At 37.5% G+C, this 22,698-nt stretch overlaps 1 protein-coding gene across 4 annotated transcripts in view; it reads right to left on the bottom strand.

Moving 5' to 3' along the window:
* Positions 1–22,698, bottom strand: part of CTNNA2 (catenin alpha 2) — a 468,162-nt gene that overhangs the window by 358,264 nt on the left and 87,200 nt on the right. For all 4 annotated transcript variants that reach the window (XM_068679577.1, XM_068679580.1, XM_068679578.1 and 1 more), the window contains exon 3: positions 11,240–11,435. In XM_068679577.1, coding sequence (XP_068535678.1) covers positions 11,240–11,435 — 196 coding nt within the window. The remainder of the gene's footprint in view (positions 1–11,239; positions 11,436–22,698) is intronic.

The following is a 22,698-nucleotide window of genomic DNA, read 5'->3' as shown; positions in this document are numbered from 1 at the left end:
ATTATTCCTTGCTTTGCTCCTGGTACACCTGATTATCCAACACTTTACGCAAGATACCCTGCTCTCACAGCAGCCAGAAGTGAACCCAACAGTATAACATCCTTTTCAAGAAAACCTGGGTGTGCTTGTTAAGGCAGTTCAGATGCTGTGAGTGGCAGAACTGTCTTCCAAAGATTAGTAAGAAACAGAAAGGATTTCTGCTGTGCAGCAAGATACTGCGGTACATGATTCACACCTGCAGAAAGCCTGTTATTTCTTTTTTAAACTAGACATTTTTCCACAACTTTTATGCTGATTGTAAACATTTGAGATATTAAAAATAAAAGGCTTTGCTTTTATTTTAGCTTCAGATAGCTACAGAACTGAGACAAAAAGCAGATTCAAAATGAGCAGAGTATTTCCTCACATAAGCAAGAGCAAACTTTTTAAGTAACTACAGTGGGAATTACTCGAAAAAGCTGTTTTTTTAATGAACTATAAGTTTATTAAAATAATTATTCAAAAAAAAAAAAAAAAAATAAGAAGAATTTAACTGACAATGAAAAATCTTTTGTTCTAAGCCCTAGCAATTAAAGACTTGAATTTAATCATTTAATGGGTTTCTTCATAACAATTTATGAATTTAATGGTAAAGAGAAATGTGATTAATGTACTCAAGTGAAACATATCAGGTATAGCAAGGAACAACAGCTGAGAAGCATGCACAGATATTCCAACAGTCAGTGAAAAAGAAGCAGTCTAAGAGAACTACTGTGCTGTTTGTCATCAGGCAAACAGATTGCATCATTCTGGATATTGCTTTCATTCTGTGACCTGAAGAGGCTTATAAATACTGTATAGCCAAGCAAGTTAGTCAGTAGATTGTATCTACGTGCTAGGCATTGTCAACGAAGTTCAAAATCATAATTAGAATCAGCTCCATCATTCTGTATTATCACATGAAAAAAATTGCCAAAGGAAATATTCACTTGAAATTGAGATTTTCTGCGATAAGCTTCAGATTCAAGGGTTGATATTTTCTAGCAAGCTACATTTTTGTAACAAAGTTTACCAAAAATTCCCATAGAGTACTGAGAATGGAAGGAACAGTAAGTTACTCCACATTGAGAGCTGACAATGTAAATCATCTCCTGGGAAGCAGGGAGTATGTAGGTAGGACTGATGGTTACACTGATCAATCTAGCGATTGATCAGCTCACTAGATGTTTTAAAGGGTAAGTTTTCCATTGCTTTGTATCCCTGCTAGTTTATACCATTTCTTATTTCTACTCACTTAGTGTCTGTTTGTGAATGACTCGACAGAAGCAGGGACTACCTGGCTCCGATGAGAATACATTTCCATGTGTGATGCAGCCTGGGGTTAATAAAGAAGAAGTTATTGCTGCCCACAGCTCACCAGTTACATGGGCTTTCTGATGGGCGTGAGATAAAAGATATAGGCAGATTATGAACATGATCACACAATACAGAACAGTTGAGGTTGGGAGGGACCTCTGGAGTTTATCCAGTCCAACTCCCTGCTAAGCAGGGTCACATAGAGCACATTGCACAGGATCACCGCTAGTAGGTCAAGGGAGGTGATTGTCCCGCTCTACTCTGCGCTGGTGCGGCCTCACCTCAAGTACTGTGTGCAGTTCTGGGCACCACAGTATAAAAAGGACATGAAACTATTGGAGAGTGTCCAGAGGAGGGCTACGAAGATGGTGAAAGGCCTGGAGGGGAAGACGTACGAGGAACGGCTGAGGGCACTGGGCCTGTTCAGCCTGGAGAAGAGGAGGCTGAGGGGAGACCTCATCGCAGTCTACAACTTCCTCGTAAGGGGGTGTCGAGAGGCAGGAGACCTTTTCTCCATTAACACCAGCGACAGGACCCGCGGGAACGGGGTTAAGCTGAGGCAGGGGAAGTTTAGGCTTGACATCAGGAGGGGGTTCTTCACAGAGAGGGTGGTTGCACACTGGAACAGGCTCCCCAGGGAAGTGGTCACTGCACCGAGCCTGACTGAATTTAAGAAGAGATTGGACTGTGCACTTAGTCACATGGTTTGAACTTTTGGGTAGACCTGTGCGGTGTCAAGAGTTGGACTTGATGATCCTTAAGGGTCCCTTCCAACTCAGGATATTCTATTCTATTCTATTCTATGATCACATCCAGGCTGGTTTTGAATATCTCCTGAGGAGACTGCACAGCCTCTCTGGGCAGCTGGTGCCAGTACTCTGTCATCGTCACAGTAAAGAAGTGTTTTTTCATTTTAGCCAGAACTTCCTGTGCTTCAGTTTGTGCCTGTTGCCTCTCGTCCTGTTGCTGGACACCACTGAAAAGCCTCTGGCTCCATCTTCTTGACACCCTCCCTTCAGATATTTGTACACATTGGTAAGTTCCCCTCTCAGTCTTCTCCAAGCTAAACAGGCTCAGCTCTCTCAACCTGTCCTCATACAACAGGTGCTCCAGTCCTCTGATCATCTTCATAGCCCTCCTCTAGGATTCATTCCCGTAGCTCTGTGTCCCTCTTGTACTGGGAGCCCAGAACTGGACACAACACTCCAGGTGTGGCCTACTCCAGGCTGAGTAGAGGGGGAGGATCACCTCCCTTGACCTGCTGGCAACACTCTTTTTAATGCACCCCAGGATCCCACTGGTCTTCTTGGCTACAAGGGCACATTGCTGGCTCACAGTTAACCTGTTGTCCAGCACGTTCTCCCTCTCTGCAGAGCCATTTTTTTTTTTACTTTAAAAAATGTGAGAAACAGAACCAACAGGTGAAAGGAAGATAGGAAATATGGGTAGTACTGATGAGAAGGTGTGATATATTTTTGTGAAGAAAAACAACATATGTTTTGTCAAATACTGTAGAAATCATGAAAGGATAGAAACTGAACTATCCACAATGAAAAAGACACATACAAAGAAATCCAAAAAAAAAATCAAGTCAGATTTAAAACAATTATGGATGAATGAGATTTGCAAACATCACAAATCACAATCAGATCAGAAATCACAGAGATTCTAGACTTTTAATAGATATAAAAATAATGATAAATTCCATACACTCGAGAGAACTGCATCCTCCTTCAGTTTTCCTACAGAAACAGCAGCCATAAGATCTTGAAAACCTAAACTTCAAAAATTGTTTATCTTTGACAAAGAAGCTACAACTGAGATAAAATGATACAGCTGGCTATCAGAATATGGTAATTTGACACTTATCAGAGGAGAGCAACACGTTATTTAATTAAAACATTTTCTGTTCCCTCAGTCTGTAGAATATTAGTCAGAATAGTAAGCCTTTGTAGTATGTGAAAAATGTACTGCAAGAAACAATGTGTTGAAATGGTAAATGGAAAGATAATTAATTAAAATCTTCTGCAGTTTTTAAGATCCAGACATTAGGAAGTGTAATTCAAATTTTCATGCTGTCATTTTGTATTGCTTCTCTCACTGACTACCACTTTCTGAAACCATACCCAAAATTAAGCCTAACCTGTACTGGAGAAAAAAGCGTCTTTACAGCTGCTCTTAAAGTTGGATGCCATGACCATGTCATGGAAAATGCATTCAAAAATAAAGAACACAGAATGAAACAAAGAACAATGGGGTCATTCAGGTTGGAAAAGACCTCTACGATCATCTAGTTAAACCTTTAACCTAGTATTGAAGTCCACCACTAAACTACGCTACCAAGTTCTACATCTACATGTTTCCTGAAGACCTCCAGGGTCTCCAAGACAACGTCACTGCACATATCTCTGGATCACCCCCTCAGTTTTCCTAACCCTATCCATTGCTTCATTAGGCAGCTGGAGAAACTTGTATTGCTTTTGATCTGTTGAAAACTTCCATCATTGGTGATGAAAGTCAAAGAGGGCACCTACACACAGTCATCAGAGGTCACTCCATTGCCAGGCTACGAAAGGTTCTCCTTCCAAGTACTTGGAATCTGAAGCTGCAAAACAACCAATTTTTCAGTTCAAAGCACAAATCAAACATCTTTTGTTCAACCAAACATGAAAAAAAAAAATCAGTTCAGAATTTCTGCCCAATGAATCAATAGTGATTTCAGGCACTCAGCTGCGATCCAGACGATATTTCACAGAACCATAAATTAGAACAACTTCAAACAGAGGGGCTGAGAGGCTGGTCCCATGGTGCTCTACAGCTTTATGGTAATGGCACTGTTCTGAGGACTCAGAGACTTCAATTCAAATCTCTGTACTGAATTAATACAGAGGCTTAAATACAGATTTCATGCATGCCAGTCAAATCTGCCTGCAGACCCATTGTTCATGGTTATCTCAAAACTTAATTGAAAATGCTTCACATTTAATACTGCTGGGGATTATTGACTGTGGGCTGAAACTTCCTGGTTTTGAAATTATTGCTGGAAGACAGAAGAGGGCAAGATAACTGCCTATGGCACCTTTTCCAATTTGTAAGACCCTACTTTAAAACAAATTAAAAAATACTAGTGAAACTATTTTTAAAATTTGACCTAAATTCAGAAATTTCATGCACTGTAATAGTACACTCTGATGGGTGGTGGAGCAAAATATATACTGAAAAATATGCCTTAGTTAAAATCCTTCGATTTATTTTTTTTTAATTACAGCATATTTCTACAATTCTTTCTCAATTACAACCTTTCTTAATAGAAAGATTGCTTCTAAAGAAAAAAGCGGTGACTTCAGAATCTGATTTTACAATTCAATTCAATTATTTCTGGAAGTACAGTATTTTTATCACTTGCAATTTGGGAGTAAAATTTAAATTTTGACAACTGTCAGAAGCTGACATTCTAAAGCAATTTCATGCTTCCCTTGTTACACAGCTACAACAGTAATATAATCTTCAAAAAAGACATTGTAGCTAAATGTAGTATTGAAAAGGTAAAATCATCCAGCATTAATTTTTATTACTTTTAAAACATATCACTGTGGTTTTTTTGTGAAATCTGTGTCAAAAATCTGTGATATTTGGACAAGATATCAAGTGCCAACCACCCTTCATACTGAACATTTCTTGAAGTCACTTTCATATACTTGAACTATCATGATCTAGAACAAAATATTGAAAAGTGCAATGAATACTAGAAAAAGTCTAAGCAGGGCTGCAACAGAATTGCATCTTTTGAAAATGGTGCAGAAAATGGTGCAGGGGCTTAGTCCTCAGCTGGCTTTAACTGGAAACATTTTACAGGAAAATTTAAAAGTACCTTCATCAGTTCAAGACCTCCCCAACAGCTTGAGCTATTTGGGATGTATACTGAAAATCACCTGTGTGCATTGCACGCTTCCCTATTTTTTGCTTACTTCCCGGGGGCCCAGGGGCAATTACAGAATGTGTATCTTGGGACTGCACAAGGCTTCTTATGGGATGCTTAGGGTGATCAAGATGGCATGGGAAGGAGCAAACAAAGGAAAATGAAGGAGTAAGAGGATAGAAGGTCATGTGCAAGTGAATTACTGTTCAGTGTACTTCTCTAGCTATGCCTTATGGTATATGTGAGTTGTATACGTGGGTTTGTGTACGTGTGCCTCCTGTGAATTTATGCTCAGCCCTACTGCTGCTTGGAGCTGGGGCCATGGAGCTGCAGCTGCCTCTCCACTGGATTCAGCAACCCCTGGCACTATTTATGCATATAACAACTCTTTGAGATTCTATACAGTGTCTGCTCATTCATCACAAGTGCTTTAAATCATTCTGCAAAGGGAACATTAATGTCTTTCAAAAGGTAAATTCTCTGAGAGATGAAATAATTAATGGATTTGAAAACAGACTGAAAGAGCTAGCATTAGAGAATTTGCATAGAATGACATTTAGCATGCTGTATTTCCTAGGATGAGCACTGCAAACATGAATAACCATTGGATTCACTTCTAAATGTAACAAGCAATTCAAAATAGATTATGAATATTTTTGAATAACAAGACAGAGTTTTCAGGCTACAGCTTCAATGACTTGTTGAATACACAGCTTCAGATCTCCATGCTCAAAGCTTCCTGTTGCACAAATGGGAGCCATCAGAGAGACGGGCAAAGAACAAGTTATAGAGTACCTCATCATAGACACTATTGGCAAAATACAGAATATGCTTATTATACACACAGGTTCTTTCAAAAGCGTAGACCAAAATTCATTCTCCCATAAAGAAGGACTGACCACAAGTCCAACTTCATCTTTCAGAAATTATTATTAATTTGACTAAAATAAATTACTGCTCTTCAATTATTTCTTTCTACACACACACAAATTACACACAGACTTTTTCTCTCTCTAGAAATAGTGGTCACTAACTTCTGTAAGCAGAAAAAAAAGTTATGTCTTTCACTGAAGAGGATTACAAATAAACTTAGGGAGACAGTTTTAAGTGAAAAGGCAAGGCAACCTTTCATTATTATTTTTTAAATACTAGCCCCTAATCCGGGTAGGAAGCAATAGCTCAGGTTACTTAGACAAATTCTAAGTGATAAAATATTAGTATCAGCGCTTCCTTCATATTCGCCAGATTCAAACCAAATATCCAACAGTTCTTCCATTCAGCTCAGACTTTGGGAATAATGATCAGTCAGAAAGACTCAGAAAAATGCCAAAAAAGCCCTCAAGCTTAGATATTAGAGTAACAGATAGTTTTAAATACAAGCGCACATCAACCCTTCATTCTGAATGCTGTACCTAGGATTCAGAGTTGAAAACAAATGCAGAAATGAGACGATATTTCCTCATTTGTTTTTTCTATAAAAATGATTTCCTCCTTTTCCATGCCAGATGGTGGTTATATTGTGATACCCAACGGCTTCTACAGAAACGCCTTTAGGATGTAATTCTACTCCCATGATTTTATTATTTATTTATATTTATAAATTTGGAAAAATGCTGAAGAACGCACAAAGAGAGAGCAAGCCTACATCCATTCGTTGAATTCTCATTGACTGAGTGAACCAAAGTTCAATTCATTCAACCAAGGTTTGTAATATTTTAAATTTAACCGCTACAACGAAGATGTTCCAGGAAAGTTTTTAGGTACTAATGGGAACATCTATTAAAAAAATAAATAAAAATCAGGACAGCAGAAAAAGTAGGTTGTGTAAGTGAAGGCTCTTGGAAAGTCTGCTGCAGCTGATTCTCCTGAGCAAGTACATCCAAGCCATCAGTTTAAATTGCTATGAGAAATGTTCACACCCTGGACTTGAATGTAAATTAAAAAAATAAATAAATAAATAAATAAATAAAGGAATGACTTCAGTGTGAGAACGGAATGCAACTTGGGGAAGAAGGGGCAGAAGGGATTTAAAAAAGCATAATCTCTCTATGTCATACTGTTGTCTTTGAAATCAAAAGAGGCATATGAGCTAAAATAGCATTATTATATATTGTTATAAAAAAGATGGCATTGTGTATGTGAACTTAAGAAGGGCATCAAAAACATACTTTCTAGCATGTTCCATCACCAAGAAAAATGTTGCTAAGAATATTAGTCATTTTGTGTCAGTTGTTGATATATACTTTCAAGTTACTGACGCTCATAACAACACATGGATCGTATTCTCTTTATGCAACATGCATAAATCTCAATGAGCAGAAAATTAATTCTACCTCAAGTTTATGTTATCTTCAAACATGAAAAATGTCAGCTGCTATCTCCTGTTCCTTGATTGAAGTATAAATTTCAGATTATGGTGCAAAGTTGCATCTACGCTCCTTGAAAAGCCGAATTTTAAACACACAACAACCTGCTGCTGAGACCTAATCATGTTTCTAATTAAGTTTTCAGTTATTTGCCAGAAAAAATCTAGGAAAATTATACTAAAAGCATTCATTTTCCAAGGACAGATGTTTCCTAAGTCATTTAATAGATACAATAAATATACATTATCTATTTCCTTGTCTTGTTTCCCTTGGCACCCTAAACTGCTTCTTAATACATTTATTTGACCTGAGCCCAACGGATCAACAATTCTTTCATGTGAATCAGAGCCTGAATGTCTCCTCCACAGGGAACATACTTCCTCTGTAGTGATCAGTAAAGGATCAATTGCAATGATCAATAAAGGTGTAACACCTACACCAGGGAAACATGCCCATCTTGTCCTCTCCCCAGACCGCATTTCTTGTTTTTTACGAGTTCCTCTTTGATCCTCTGCATTTCTCAAGCTTTACAGTTTCAGGGCCTAGGGTTATTAGAATAAAAAAAAAATATATATATAAAAATCTCACTCCTCCCAAAATTTCAGTAAGCAGAAGACTGTCTGCTTTCCCTCACCTCTAATGAGCAAAGACACAAATGACAAACATCAGTGCTTCGTTTGCTCCCCATCTCAGTGATATTTTACACAGCTCTGACAACATGTGAATAAACAGCTATGCCACAAATTATTCAGTTGTACAGCAACTGGATAATTTCACTTGCATGGCTTTGAACTGAAGCTTATTTTCACTATTTTGGCTTTCTTAAGACCTACGGGACCAAACTGGACATATATTAGAATTATTATGGGATATAAACACATATACCTACACACTTATGAGTTTTATACATAAAATATTTTTCATAAAGCTGTGTGAAATGCAATAAGAAAAACATTAAAAATACGTTGATTGTATTTTATTCTTTTTTTTTTTTTTTTTTTTTACAACTTAGCTTTGTAAATCAAAACTGTTGATCGTCAGAATTTTCTACAGCTATCCAAATATAATTTATCCTTGCAGATTCCAAGAGTCTTAAGCTATATATTCTTTCTTAAAGCTATATATTCTTAAAGCTATATATTATTTTCATCCACATTCCTTCCGAAGTATTTCACAAATGATAGAGTACACTTGTTACTCTACACCTATCAATCGAAAGCAAGCCTGTCCAGGATGAATTACAACTGTATATAGTAGCACAAAACAGTATAAAGCAATTTAAGACAGGAAATGAGGAACACCAGAGCCAGCTGTAACTGCAGAAGACATTTTTAGGTTGATGGTGTAATTATCCAAGCTGGAATTTTGCCAGAAAATCAACAAGCAATAGTCTGGCAAAACACAGCCCCGGTTTATTAATCCAGCTCTGTATGCCACTGAGCTAAACATATCGTTCCACGTTGCACCAAGGCTGGTCTAGTTTATGTGGCTCATGTGCTAATATTGACGTTTCGCATCTCCTGCTCTCTTAATTATGGACTTGTGTTGTACAAACCCAAAAAAGCTGCTCCACTTTTCTGACATACATTTTTCTAGGCTGTTGACAAAAGACGTCTGTATCATTCTGCACAATACTGCTTAAGCTCTCTATTTGTCTCTCTACTGCCTGCACTTTAAAATAAATAAATATATAAATAAATACCAAAACAAAACAGGGGGGTGGATTTTAAAAAAATAAAAGGCTCGTTAGCAATTAAAAAGTCAGAAATTCATTTTCAAGAAGAAAACCAAAACTCTCCACAGCATTCTTCTTAAATGCCTCTAGCTTTACAAAGCATTAATGTGCAAAGAAATCATTGTTAACTACTATAATGATCTAATGACAAAGAAAGCTAAATAAGGAGCTCAGACACAGTGCTAATGAATGTGGTGCATACGCCTGGATCAGAGAGCATGACTGATGGATCAGGGCTGATGACTCTGAGACAGTAGAAAGCTCCTCGAGAGAAGCTAGCAAAATTGAGCCAGCATCACAGCCCCAAAGGAAGACAGCTACAAATTCAGAAGGAGCACTGAAGATGCTCATCTAGAATGTGACATAGCACAAACTAAATAATGTAAGCAATAGGAAACTGAAGTAGCTGACGAATGAAACTTCATGACAGAACCACCAAGCATCAGCATCAAAATTCTAAAAGAAAACAAAAAGAAACAAACAAAACCAGAAAACTGGCATAATGTTCTACATATGAGAGTACAGCAAATACTGGACTTATTATGATGTACTGGCAATTGAATAAAAAAAATAAATAAATAAACAAATAGAAACAGGAAAACTGTGAAATCAACTATATATATAGTGGAAGACAGCCTCAGGATAGAACAGACTGGAACATTCACAGGTCAACATTTATGTATACAGGATTGTAACCCTGCCCACTCATATGATCACTTGAGTCCAATTTTTAAGAACTGAAAAAAACATCAAATGAATGCTGGGGGCCTCACTGAAAATCAGTAAGTAATTTATACTTAAGTACTTGAGACTCTTTTTCTAAATCTCAGTTGGAAATCTGCCAGTCTTGTTCTAAAGCCTAGGAATGATGGTATGGGCAGATGGTATCTTTAGATTATAGGATTTACAATGGAAAATACCAAAAGGTACTTAAGTCTGTTGCAACAAAGATAATTACCATAAATGTCAATAAAAGGGTAAGTTTTTCTTATGGGCATGTACTGAAGATATATTTTTCCCCTACTACACATGTAAATCTGAAAGCGTCTGACATATGTTTAACCTTTTGAAGAAAAACTGTCAGATGATTCCCACAGAACCATGGATATCCATATTTGTGAAGTTTCAGAGCCTTATTCAAAGCAGTTTTCTTATAATATCAATTTATTCAAAAATTACATTTTGCAAAGCCAGCATAAGTTCTGCCAGTACATATTATCCAATGGCTGACTCCAATGCCCAACCAAACAATTTTCTGTAAGGCTGCTTATCTTAAAACTTGCAATTTTACCTATACAGGTTGAAAACCTGTTAACATTTATCTTATTATCACCAATACTCACCAAAATGTTTTTAATATTAGTATTATCTGCATATTTTCAGACCATGACAACCTTTGCATGTATTTCAATACATGCTTGAAACCACAATTAGATTGTTCAGAAAAGTATGTACCATAGTACTAATCCTACACTTGCATTCACAGACTTTAAACTACTGCTCAAAGTTTAGCTAAGTGACAAATTATATCATTTTGTTACACAGTAGAATAAAAAACAAGTCCAAAATGAAACAATAAGCTTTAGCATTGGGCAGCATGGTTGGTAAATAATATTTGAGTTTACTACTTGGTGGTAGAACAAGGAAAAGGAAAAAACTACGTACTGCTTTACAAAGTTAAAACAGTCTTATTACTCATTGCTAGTGACAATGGTAGAGGTATATTAATATCTGTATGTTATATATATATTATACATATAGTGTCGTTTAAGAGTGGTTTGTCTTACGCTACACTATCAGAGAAGCTGATACACTTGTTTTGGAAGAAATCTTGAAGAGACTCAACCATGTCAGTTACACCCTTGAGTAGTTTGTTCCACATACCTTGTTTGCGTACATCCTCTACAGCAGCAACCAGTTCCTCCTTCAGATCCTGGCTCTCTTTAGCGATTTGATCTCCTTTTTCTAAAAAGTTCTGAGTAGCCTGCTCTACCGAGGCAGCCAACACATGAGCCTTCTTAGAGCGCCCTTTCTTCTTGCCAGACGGTCCCTTATTGCTTGTGTTAACAAGCGTTGTTACCTTTGGGAAAGAGAAAAGAAGTTTCTATAAGTCTGAGCAATTCTTCTGCTCTTAAGAGCAAAATAGATAGTCATCTAATTCAATGTTCTCAGTATTTTCTGTTGAAATGATGCAATGGTCACATGTATTGAATATATAAAATCTAAAGTTCAAAGCCTGAAGCATAGCAACATGCACCCCAAAAAAGGTTTTTACTTTTAGCTTGTATTTAGTCTGGTCTAAGCAAATCAGCAGGCAAGCAGTGAAGGAGAGAAAGAAGAGAAACTTTTGTCACTGGTCTTCATTTTAAAAAGTGAATAAGCCATTAAAATGAAAAGCCAACACACATACAGGTCAGTAACTATTTGAAAAGCAATCTCCTCTAGAGATAAGCACCACCACTTATGTTCAAGCAGTGACAAAACCATTGTGGCTGTTTTCTAGACATTAAGGAATGAGTAGCTCCTGCTGCAAAGATTATACAGGTTAAAACTATTCTGTGTAATAGTGCTTCAGTATATTTAGAACACATTAGTGTAGGACAACAGTGGACAGTAAAGTGATCATACTTTCTCCCCAGTGTTTAAAAAGAAAGGAAATCTGCTTTCATATTTTTAGAATCTCCTACAAGAATTCCTTATTCAGCTGTCAGATCAGAAGCCCAAACCACACAGCTTAACAATACAGCACAGCATATACAATACAGCACATACAGCACAGCTTTTTGGTGGATGGACCACAAAAATTTAACATCGCTCCAGCTCTAGCAGGATGTTTTTCTGTAAAGCCCAAATATCAGATATCATCAGGTGTTCAATACATGAAAAAAAGCAATGGATCCATAACAATCGGTGATCCAATTCACCCTAGCCAGAATACAACCCAGGGCAGTCTATGTAAGTGGCATATCTGTGTGCTAACCTAAAAATCTAGTGTAAGAAAAATAATAATAAAAAAAGTCTTTGCAATAGACAGACAATACAAAGCAAGAAAGATCCTAAAAGGAAGTAAAAAAACCTCACTGCCATCCCATTCCTATTACAAGAAGCACGACAATGTGTTACAGTTGTGACCAAAGAGCCTTTCATCACACTCTTTGTGCCTTTTCAACCACATCTGAAAACAGGGAGACTAAGGAAGCTTAATAAAAATAAAATAGAAAAGGCTGTCAAGGCTTGAAAACACCATACACAGAGAGGTACAGGGAAAAAATGCCTGGATACAGCAGGATAATATTCTACCGTTATCTGTTTTATTCCACTACTTATATTTAGAAATAAATTCTTTTTTTAATTATTTTTCCCATGAAATTATTATTCAATAAAAGTTTCTGAATATCCTTTCACAGTTGATCATTACCTATTTAATAATTTTAGAACTTTATGAAGACACTAGGATAATTCTGTAATATAACTCAGGTTTATCCAAAAGAATGGATTTATCCAGTACGTCATGGGGAGTACTAAGACAACCTTTCAGATGCAACAGGCAACAAAACTATTGAGCACCTACTGAAGTTCACAGAAGTGATCTGAAAGGAAGATAACAACATTGGAACTTGATCTTAATTGTTTGAACTTAATGAACAAACTAGAGGTATATTGCCAGAACAGTGAGGTGATAAAGGGAAGAAAAAGATGTCAAGTAAAGATAAATTGGTCAATAAATGAAGTCAAATCAGAGTATTTTGTAGATCTCTCTCAGGTAGATACTATATCAATAGCTTTAGAAAAAGAATCAAATTCTTCAAATAGCATCAACACAAATAGTTTGTAACTGGCAGACTAACTGCTGAAGTCCTGTGAAGACACAGGATTAGTCAGATTACAGACCTCTTTTGGTACCCTAAAAACGTAGTTTTCCATTAAAAATAATAAAAATCAATGTGACAGGATTGTGCTATCTGCAAGTCTGCTCCTTCTATGAATGATCCGACTACCAAGTTTCTTCTCATCTAACCTTACCTACAAAAGAGTTACACATCTCTTGTAAGAGCATCTAGAAGTACTGAACTGCTGCAGTCAACGAACAAGAATGGGGACTATAACTGTCATAGAATACAACAAGTGTGTTCCTAGAAATAGATATTGTCTCATAAAACAGGAGGGAAACACAGGGTAAGAACAATCAAATAGGTATAAGATTTCTCAGTTAAGTGAAATAAATCCTGAATAAATATTTTACCACCATGATCTCCAAAACATTTTGATGGTACACATAGAATATGTATTTTAGATATATGTACATGTATGCTTTAATAAAATGGTTCAACATGCTGGATTTACTAGCCCAACAATGTTGTCAGTAGAAGCAACAAGCCATTTACACACAGCCCTCAGAGCATAACAACTCTCAACAGGCAATTTCAAATAAAATGTACTTACATAGCAAAGTAAATATCCTGATTTAATTCACACAAACTGTGTCATGCAACAAGAGAGGCTTTCCTCCTAGAACTGTTAAGTATGGGAGAAGTCCTGCAAAAATCCATCTTGTGAATAGATAAGCACGTAATGCGCAAAGCAGAATGAAAAATAGTAATTGGTTGAACATACATCAGTTTTAATTATGTGTGTTTTGCTTAATGGGAGCTGGCTGGGAATCAGTTACTGCTCCTTTTTCTTTCCAAGAAAGCAGAAGGACAAACGCTGAATTCAGTTTTTTGCACATAATCAGATGAGCTGCAGGTGCTGGTATCCCAGACGAGGGAGGTTGGTTTGCTGAATTCCCAAAACGCCAACAGTTAGAAGCCTCGTATCTTATTCAGGATGCTCGAAGGATGGTTGCAAGGGCACATTATAGGTTCAATTAAATCAGAAAATTAGAAATAAATGTTGATACGTTTTGCCTTTTATATTGGGAGCTTTTTCTCTCTGTACCTGTCATAAACCTAAGGAGTTTTCGAAGTAACATTCAATAGTGTTCTTTTTGAACAGGAATGGCCAAAAATATAACTCATATCCCTTTAAAAAGAAAGATAAAGAAACACTTATTTGGGAAGAGGAAAAAAGCTAAGTGGTCTTTTTCAGAGAAAGTGTGCTCACAGCAAATACTTGTGTCAGATTTAAATAGTTTTCTTGGATATCTAATTACAAACACCCACAGAAATGCAATCAAAACACCGTAAAACAATATGAAAAGTTTATCAGAATTTCCTCAAATACATGCAAAAAGTATTTCATCACATTTTCATCAATACTGATTTGTTTGTCCTGTGCCAGTTGTTATGCAAAAACACAGAAAAATCCCTAAAAGGCACACACGTGTCTGTTGGTGCTTCTGAAAGGTGAAGAACCTCCTTCCATAGCACAGCGTGTGCAAATCAGGTTCACACACACAGGCTCTGGAGAGGAGGAGGAAGCAGCAGCAGGGTAAAGCCCTTAATACACCATGCTACTGTGAGTCCAGATCAACCCAGCACAAAGGAGATCACCAGCTGCCCCAGAAGATGGAGTTTTCTCTTACCATGTCATGTAAAGAACACGTAAAACACAGCATAACCAAAGTAAATCTGCTTTTTCAAAAGGAAATGCTGGTGCATTGCCCTTGATCCCAATTCTCTCCTTAAAGTTTTGCTGTTTTCTGTTTTTGTTTTGTTTATTATTATTATTGTTGTATTGTGTTTTTTTTTTTTTGTTGTTGTTGTTGTTGGTTTTTATTATTATTATTATTATTATTTTCCCCAGCATTTAAAAAATATTTAAAAATCTCTGGCATGTCAAAAGCACAGACTCAAATATAACCACAAAATCATACATGACACTGGCTAGCAAGAGAGCAAAGTTCACAAATGGTGCTACAAACATATTGTTTGCCAATACACCTTCGATGATTTGTAAATTTAAGCAAAGACTTTGAAACATGTAAGACAAACAGCAACATCATCTCCCCACTACCTAAACAGCAGCAGTCAGAGGCCAGCATTTTTTATTTTTTATTTTGCTTACAAAGAGGTGACCTGGTGTAACTGGTAACAACACTCACAGAAAAAAACAAAGGACAAATCTTGAGCCTAACTTGACTCTCAGATCAGTTTTACATAAATTCAATTTCTATTGAATACAATAATAAAAAGAAAGTGACTGAGTGCCCCTTATAACTAAGTTGTTTGCTATTCTGGATGTTTTTTCCTAGTACATTGCTATTTTTAGGTTAGTTCTGCAAACCGAGATTAGTATAAGAATTGGACTATAGCAGAGACCCCTTCTATCTGGCAATTTTCACGGTCTTAAATGAAATCCTGGAAACCTGCTTTTTTGTTTCTAAGTATTTGAAACAGAATTAAAAGGAAATGGAGACAGAGCAGTTCCTGCTCTCATTGACAGAGCCCTCCTCAACAATAAGATTACTGGTGACCTGACAGTTTTATTTTTCTCTCTGATTCCAGGTTAAGAGGACAAGAGCAGGAACAGAGAGATTTTTCACATTGTTATTAGAAAGAAAACAGTAAATAAATAAATAAGAAATGACAACTTGAATGTTTGGAGCTTTACGATACACGTAAAGTATTTTTTCTTGACAACAAATTAACTAGGATTAAAAAAAAAAAAAAAAAGACTCCAAAAGCAGAGAAAAGACTGATGTCAGCTAATGAAAAAACATTTCTTAATAGTAAGTACAAAGAAAAGGAACATTATAACCATCAGTATGTACCAGTGCAACATCTTAACATCGCTTGCTGTAACATGTTCTGTGGACAGGGGAGACGGAGAGGCTGCATCGATTCCAGCCCCAGCACAGTCACTCAGGTATTCAACCTCATGCACATCAACTCTCCCAACTCCGGTTTAATTTCACTTCTCTATTCCAAACACTTCAATCTGCTTGGAAAATTACTCAATAGCACATTCACTTAAATGACCTTAATAGATTAAACTAATTACTTTGCTGAATCAAGGTCCCAAACTAATTTGATCAAAAAAAAATACTTCATTTCAGAGACAGTCTCATTTACTGCACCAGAAGAAAACACCAGAGGTTAGTTTCCGTAAGAATAGAAAACGCACACTACATCCTGATTTATTTTAACATACACACCTTTCAGCTACTTGTAACAAAAGCATAAAATTGAAATCTCTGCCACAAGTAATAATTTATACATGTAAATACATGTCCTGCAGAAAAGCCTTCAAGTTCTGAATTCATCAATCACAGCAGGTGTAGGAGTGAACATGTACAGAATGATGCAGCCTAACATGGACTGTTCCTAATATACAGCCTCAAAAAGTAATCAGCATATCAAAACTAGATAATGAAACTTATGAGCATAGCAAAACACCTAAAATCTGTGAGTGCCAGAAATCCCATTCCCATACAAATTTGAGCATATGAGAAAGGCTCAGGATGATGAAATGACATATATAGAGAAGAAAGCATTGACAAGCAGACACAGAGAGCATATACTCTTTCCAAAACATAAATATTTTCCAAAGGACATGATGAAATTTCCTAGTCTTGTGCCATGATGAGCCAGAAATCTCTACTGTAATTGCTACTGCCATGCTTAGAAAGCTGAGCACCTCATTCGATTAACATTTACGGTCATCTTCCTTTTGCATTGATTCGGAGAACACTGGTGCAGACTTACAGGACTGCTAGAGATGCTCCTCTGCATTTATTCCTAGATGACTTACGCTCTCTATTAAGGACGAAGACCTGGTGCCAGCAGTGAAGTTGGCTTGCATCAAGTCACAGATGACAGCAGCTTGGGGACCAGTCAATGCACTTCATGGCAGGGCTGCCACTAACAGGAACCACACAGAAGTCGACGAAGACAAAAGCCTGGTCATGCAGCAGTACTGGAGGAACCCCTGGCCATAAGACTGATTTAGGGACTGATGGGCTGAGGGGCAAATCTGCTTCGAGGGACCTGATGGACCTTCATAGGCAGCAAGCTGCCATCAGCCTGCCGTGGCAGAAAAGGCAGCCAACAATACCTGTGCTCTTACACCTTAAGATAAACTCTTAATACTTTATGCTATACTCTTATTAAGTAGACAAAGATACTCTTACACTATACCGTTTTTGCCTACACCTCAGGTGGAACATAGCCAGACTGAGAGAAGTGATCATCGCTCTCCACCCAGCACTCCCTGAACAGCATCTGGAACATCCACTTTGGGCCCCTCCAGTACAGGAAGACAGGCAGATGCTGAAACAAGAGCTTCTGGCTGGATATAAGGAAAAAAAATGTACAATGATTTGTACAAATATTTTATTTTCCTTTATAAAACAGATTTTATTCAAGATCCCAGAGAAGATTCTATATTCTTTAATAGAATAACCTGATAAAAGAGCTAAAGCGGGGTAAAGTTCTGGAACCTCCTTATGTAAGGAAATCTCCCACCTCCCATAAAAGTATTGCAGTTAACAATACTAAATAGTTAGTATTACTAACTGCAATGCTGGGGCTCTCTTCTCTCCAAACAAAGCTGGATCATCACAGAGCAACAGCAAAGCAAGGAGAGGAAATGTTCTTCAGCATGTGCTGAGGACATCTGCTCCGGAAAGAGGAATTCTGGATTCCAGCCTTTGCACGGCCAGGTTGGGTTCTGTACAACACACGGCTCTTACAGAAAGAAAACTGCTCATAAAATCAGAATCTGGCAATTTTGCCCACCTGGGATACCTGGTGTCAGCTTATTTGAAATGACATGAAATTAACAGTCGGAACTGCTAAGAAAGCAGTCTCTGCCAAAATTAGCAGTTCCACTCAGAGAAGTCAGACACACTGGGAGAGGAAAATTTCTTCCATCAGTGAAAGAAAAACCCATGACACTTTAGCTGCTTTCCCCTTCGAACAAAGCCATACATCAGCCTATAACTGAAGTTGTAGAATAAAAAAGAAAGAAAAGAAATAACCTGCTCTTATTAACACCGTGCTTGAGTTTTTGAGAAGTGTCTACCCAGAAGATTTTAACTGTATTCATGGGGAGAAGAAAAAAAAAGAAAGAAAGAAAGAAATTAGACAAGAACATAGCTCACTTTTCTGCCAGGGCTTTCAAGCTTTAAATTTACTTTAAATAACTTACCCCACCTATGCATGCACAAAGGAAGGAATGTCTGTATCAGTTGAAGTTACTAATTAATGCAGATCTCACAAAAATTTAGTACAATTATCAAATATATCACTTGATAATTACCATAAGCTCATTTGGCAATCCTATAATGATCCTGGCTTTGTGATCACACTAGGGAACCTTGCTCTCCTGTTTTATTAAAGAAGCTTCACGCAGTTCTAGCACAGATCTCTGTTGGAACAACAGAACTTCACTAATTAATAGCTCAGTCCCACCCTGAATTAAGTCTTCCTTACACAGCTCCAGCAGCACAAAAGAAAGGTGAAGACGTCGTTGATAAAAGGAGAAAATTGTATTAGCACGGATTTCCCTGCTGCAGAGGTCACGGGCAGGCAGGGATGCCAGCAGTGAAAGGGGCCAGAGCTGGCTCAGACATTCATCAAATTAATCCCAGTCAGCAGCTCCAGCTCAAAGAAAGAAGTGCATTCCTGACAGCGTGAATTAAACTGTCCTCCCTGCAGATTTCTGAAATGCATGGGCCGAAAGTTTAAGAATTACAATACTTTCTCCCCCACATACCTCTTTCCCCTGTATCTGCTTGAATTGGATTGGTTTAGTTACTGAAGCTTTTCTATAACCACATCACACAATGTACTAATCTGGACACTTTGGAGGAAAATACTGATAGGCATTTTTTCACTGTAATACTACTCCTTGGGGATCATCACTGATTGCCCACCAAGTACTCAGGCCTTGTCATTTTATAATACTGAAATTATTAATATGTATATAATTATATATAGTGTAAGTAGTTATATATAATTAGATAAATATATTAATATTGACAGGGGGCTGGTGGGGTCCTCCAGCTGGGACAACATTCATCTGCTTTCGTGTTTTAATACTGAAGTTAAATCAAGCATGGCCATAAAAATGTACCTTACGTAAACAAGTCAGGTCAGGACTAGATGACCTTTGAAGGTCTCTTCCAACTGAATTATTCTAAAACAACTCACATAAATTGTTTGTCTGCAACATGTGAAGTTAGTGTAAAAGGGCCTGTCGGAAAGATTACTAATTGCTCGCAAGAAAAACACTGCTATTTGCCCATCACCCCTATTTTCAAGTATATATTAACTTGCTTTTCCCAGAGGCATTTCTTTGCATGTGAGCAGCTACATGTTATTCCTCTCATTCCTCTCTTCTGATACACTTCCGTATCACCAATCTGCTGGAAACACTCAATGACCTGCAAAAAGACAGCCGTGACATTTTAGTGTAAGGACCCTTTTGCTTCTAGAGATAAGACTCATCCAAGTGGAAAGCTAGGCTTACGTCCTCAGTGGTTATACTAATGGTATCCCCCTGAGCACCATTTTTAAAATCCTCCTGTTTCTGAAAGAAGTTGACTTCATCCAGAAGAAAAATCACCACAGCTGTCCGGAAAAAAAGAATGTCATTTTTTCCAAACTGTCTTAGGGTTTATTATTTTTTCTCACAATTGGTTTTCTTTGGCAGCAGGATGAAACAGAAACCTTTCAAATACTTTGTGAGAGAAACAGATTGCGTTATGGGTTAAAGCACTGCCATGGCTGTGGGAAGATCAAAATCTGAACCAGCCTGTGAACCAGCCTGAACGCAGAGCTTGTGACCTTCACTTTGACTATCCAGAACGAGGGAAAAACCATGTGGGACTTTTGGCTTTACATAATCCCAGCTCTGCACACTGCAATCTTTAAAATCTGGCTCTCAGCAGTAGCTCATTAGATAATCCTAATCCAGCCATGAGATTTATGAAGCAAAATGTGGTAAAAATTCCTTCAAATTACAGCTCCATTCACATGAAAAACGGGAACAGATAACTTGTTTCTTTTCTTATCTGTGCTTAGTCTCAAGTACTGCCTGAAAAACTGTGTGATTTTTTTTTTCATTATTATTCTTGGGAACGCACATGACCTGCTGATTCAGTCTTCAATCTAACTCTTTCCTTTTTTTTTTTTTTTTTTTTTAATAATAATCTTCAAAGTTCTTGATCAACTTAAGTAATTTGCCACTGCCCCTAGCCTATAAATCATAACCGTTTTTTTCTAACAGCTTACATAATTAACTCTTGTAATTATCTCTGCACAATTAGCACCAGCTGTCCACCTAATTCTTCAAACTGGAATTCTTTTTTCTGTTAAAAACAGATATTTGAATTTTCATCAACTAATGCGACTACCCACACTAAACACCAGTGCTTTAATCCAGTCTTTCTGTTCTCATTCCAGATCCCTTCAATGTTTGCAAACACCTGCTGTATCGAAGAACCAACAAATCAGCAGACAATTCTCTCTAATGTATACATTTTTGGCCAGGATGTTAAATAAATAAATAAATAAATAAATAAATAAATAAATAAGCCAGTGACACACCTACCTTATGGATGTCAGTACATAGATAACTCAGGGCATGCTGACTGGAGCCAGAATATTTTCAGCCAATCTAGCTCGAGGACAGCTAGCTGCTCTGATTCACTTTTCCCCTGCCTTATACAAATTCCTGGACAAATTTGCATATTTCTATTCTGTCAACATGATGTACCTTTAGGATGTAATTTAGAGATAGCAACTCTGTCACTGTTCATTTATATTCTTCTTATCAGTGTTCACACTACGGGAGGAGGCTTATATCCTAGTCCATGTGAATGAATATTGTATAAGGCACTTTTAAAGTTCTTCAGTAAGTATTTTAAAGTTCTTCTTAAAGTATTAATTCTCTGTGGAATTCCCTTCTACTTGTTCTGTTAACAAAAAGAAGGAAAAACAACAAAAAACACATCACACATTTTCCTCCTACACATCTTCCGGAACATTATCTTTTATACAGCAGACATAGCAAACCCGCAGTGTGTTTCCCCCAAACCACCCAGCCACCTTTCCTCTGCTGTGACCCCAGGAAAATCGCTAAAGATACTGAAAATGTAGTTCAATTGCTGGGGCTCATTCCACCTCTGTACAAAACTTGATGACAAGAGCACCAGTTAGTGCCACTGGTTAATGGGGCCATGATGTGGTGTGGACACATCAGCTGGGATCTTTTTGGGGACCACGACCAACCCCTGGAGGAGGAAGGACAAGCGCTGACATTCATTACAAGGTCCCCTCTGTCTGTGCTACTATGATTGCAGAACTTATCTTAAGGACTAAACAATCCTCTTCCTCCATAGAGGTTTCTGGTGTCTTGTTAGGAGTGTCGGCAATTCCAGCTTGTGCCAAGCTGGAAATGCTTAAGGAGGCGTTTAATTGGTCCAATTAAGGAATCTGTAATTACTTCCAGGTTACTATCGCTCCGAGAAAACAGTCTTCAACAAAATTGTTTTGATTCCCCAAAAATCTGCTCAATGCCTACAACGCATGTAAAATCCCAAAGTGAAATTTAAGATGTTCCTTTGTATCTTCTGACTGCCCAAACTCCCTCCCAGAAACAGCCACCTCCAAGTCAAGCACAACTGCCAAAGGCAGGATGAAATACACCCTTCTGGTATTTTTTGACCAAATCTGCCACATCTCACAAAAGTGATCAGAAAATCTTAACCTCTTACCGACTCATTGCTGTATGTAAGCTATAACCACATATCACATCATTTATCCATCTTATGAAACATTAAGCATTTCCTTAAGACAGAGTCTTCAGTTATAGTAAACCTGCTCAAATGCCCCAAACGGACTTGGTATAAAGTATTCAAGCTATTTAACACTGAAGTACTCAAGCAGTGCTGGTTATACCATGTACTTCTTAGCTTTTTCAGTTACACTAAGCAATTTTGGTCATACCATTTCAAGTCATGTTCATTTTCAATTACATACAGGTAGGAAAGGCTAAAACAAAAAGACATTATTTTTGTCTCTGCTCTCTAGACTCTGTCTTCCTTTTACACTAAACAGTGATAGGGTAAAAAAGCAGCAGCAGTCCTAGCAGCATGCCCCAAAACCTCATCTTAAACATTCCTCAATCTCCTACAATTAATATAGTCACTCCTGTAACTAACATAGGCTGCCAAGCTAATGTGGTTGGGTTTGAAATGAGAACGAGCCATTTTTTATCCCTGAAGGAGGACTTAGACCAACTCCAAGCAAACTCACTGTCTGTTAATCACCAGATTAACAGGCTCAGAGTGAAGCATGAGTTCCAGAAAGGGATGGCATTTCAGAAAGCTCCTCTTCATTCAACATTTCTCCCACTTGCTATTTTGTCAGTCCCTCCTATAAGCATCTCCGTGTGTT

Source organism: Anas acuta, chromosome 4 (genome assembly GCF_963932015.1).
Source record: "Anas acuta chromosome 4, bAnaAcu1.1, whole genome shotgun sequence".
NCBI classification, from domain to species: domain Eukaryota; kingdom Metazoa; phylum Chordata; class Aves; order Anseriformes; family Anatidae; genus Anas; species Anas acuta.
This window is presented reverse-complemented; position numbering and strand designations above follow the sequence as displayed.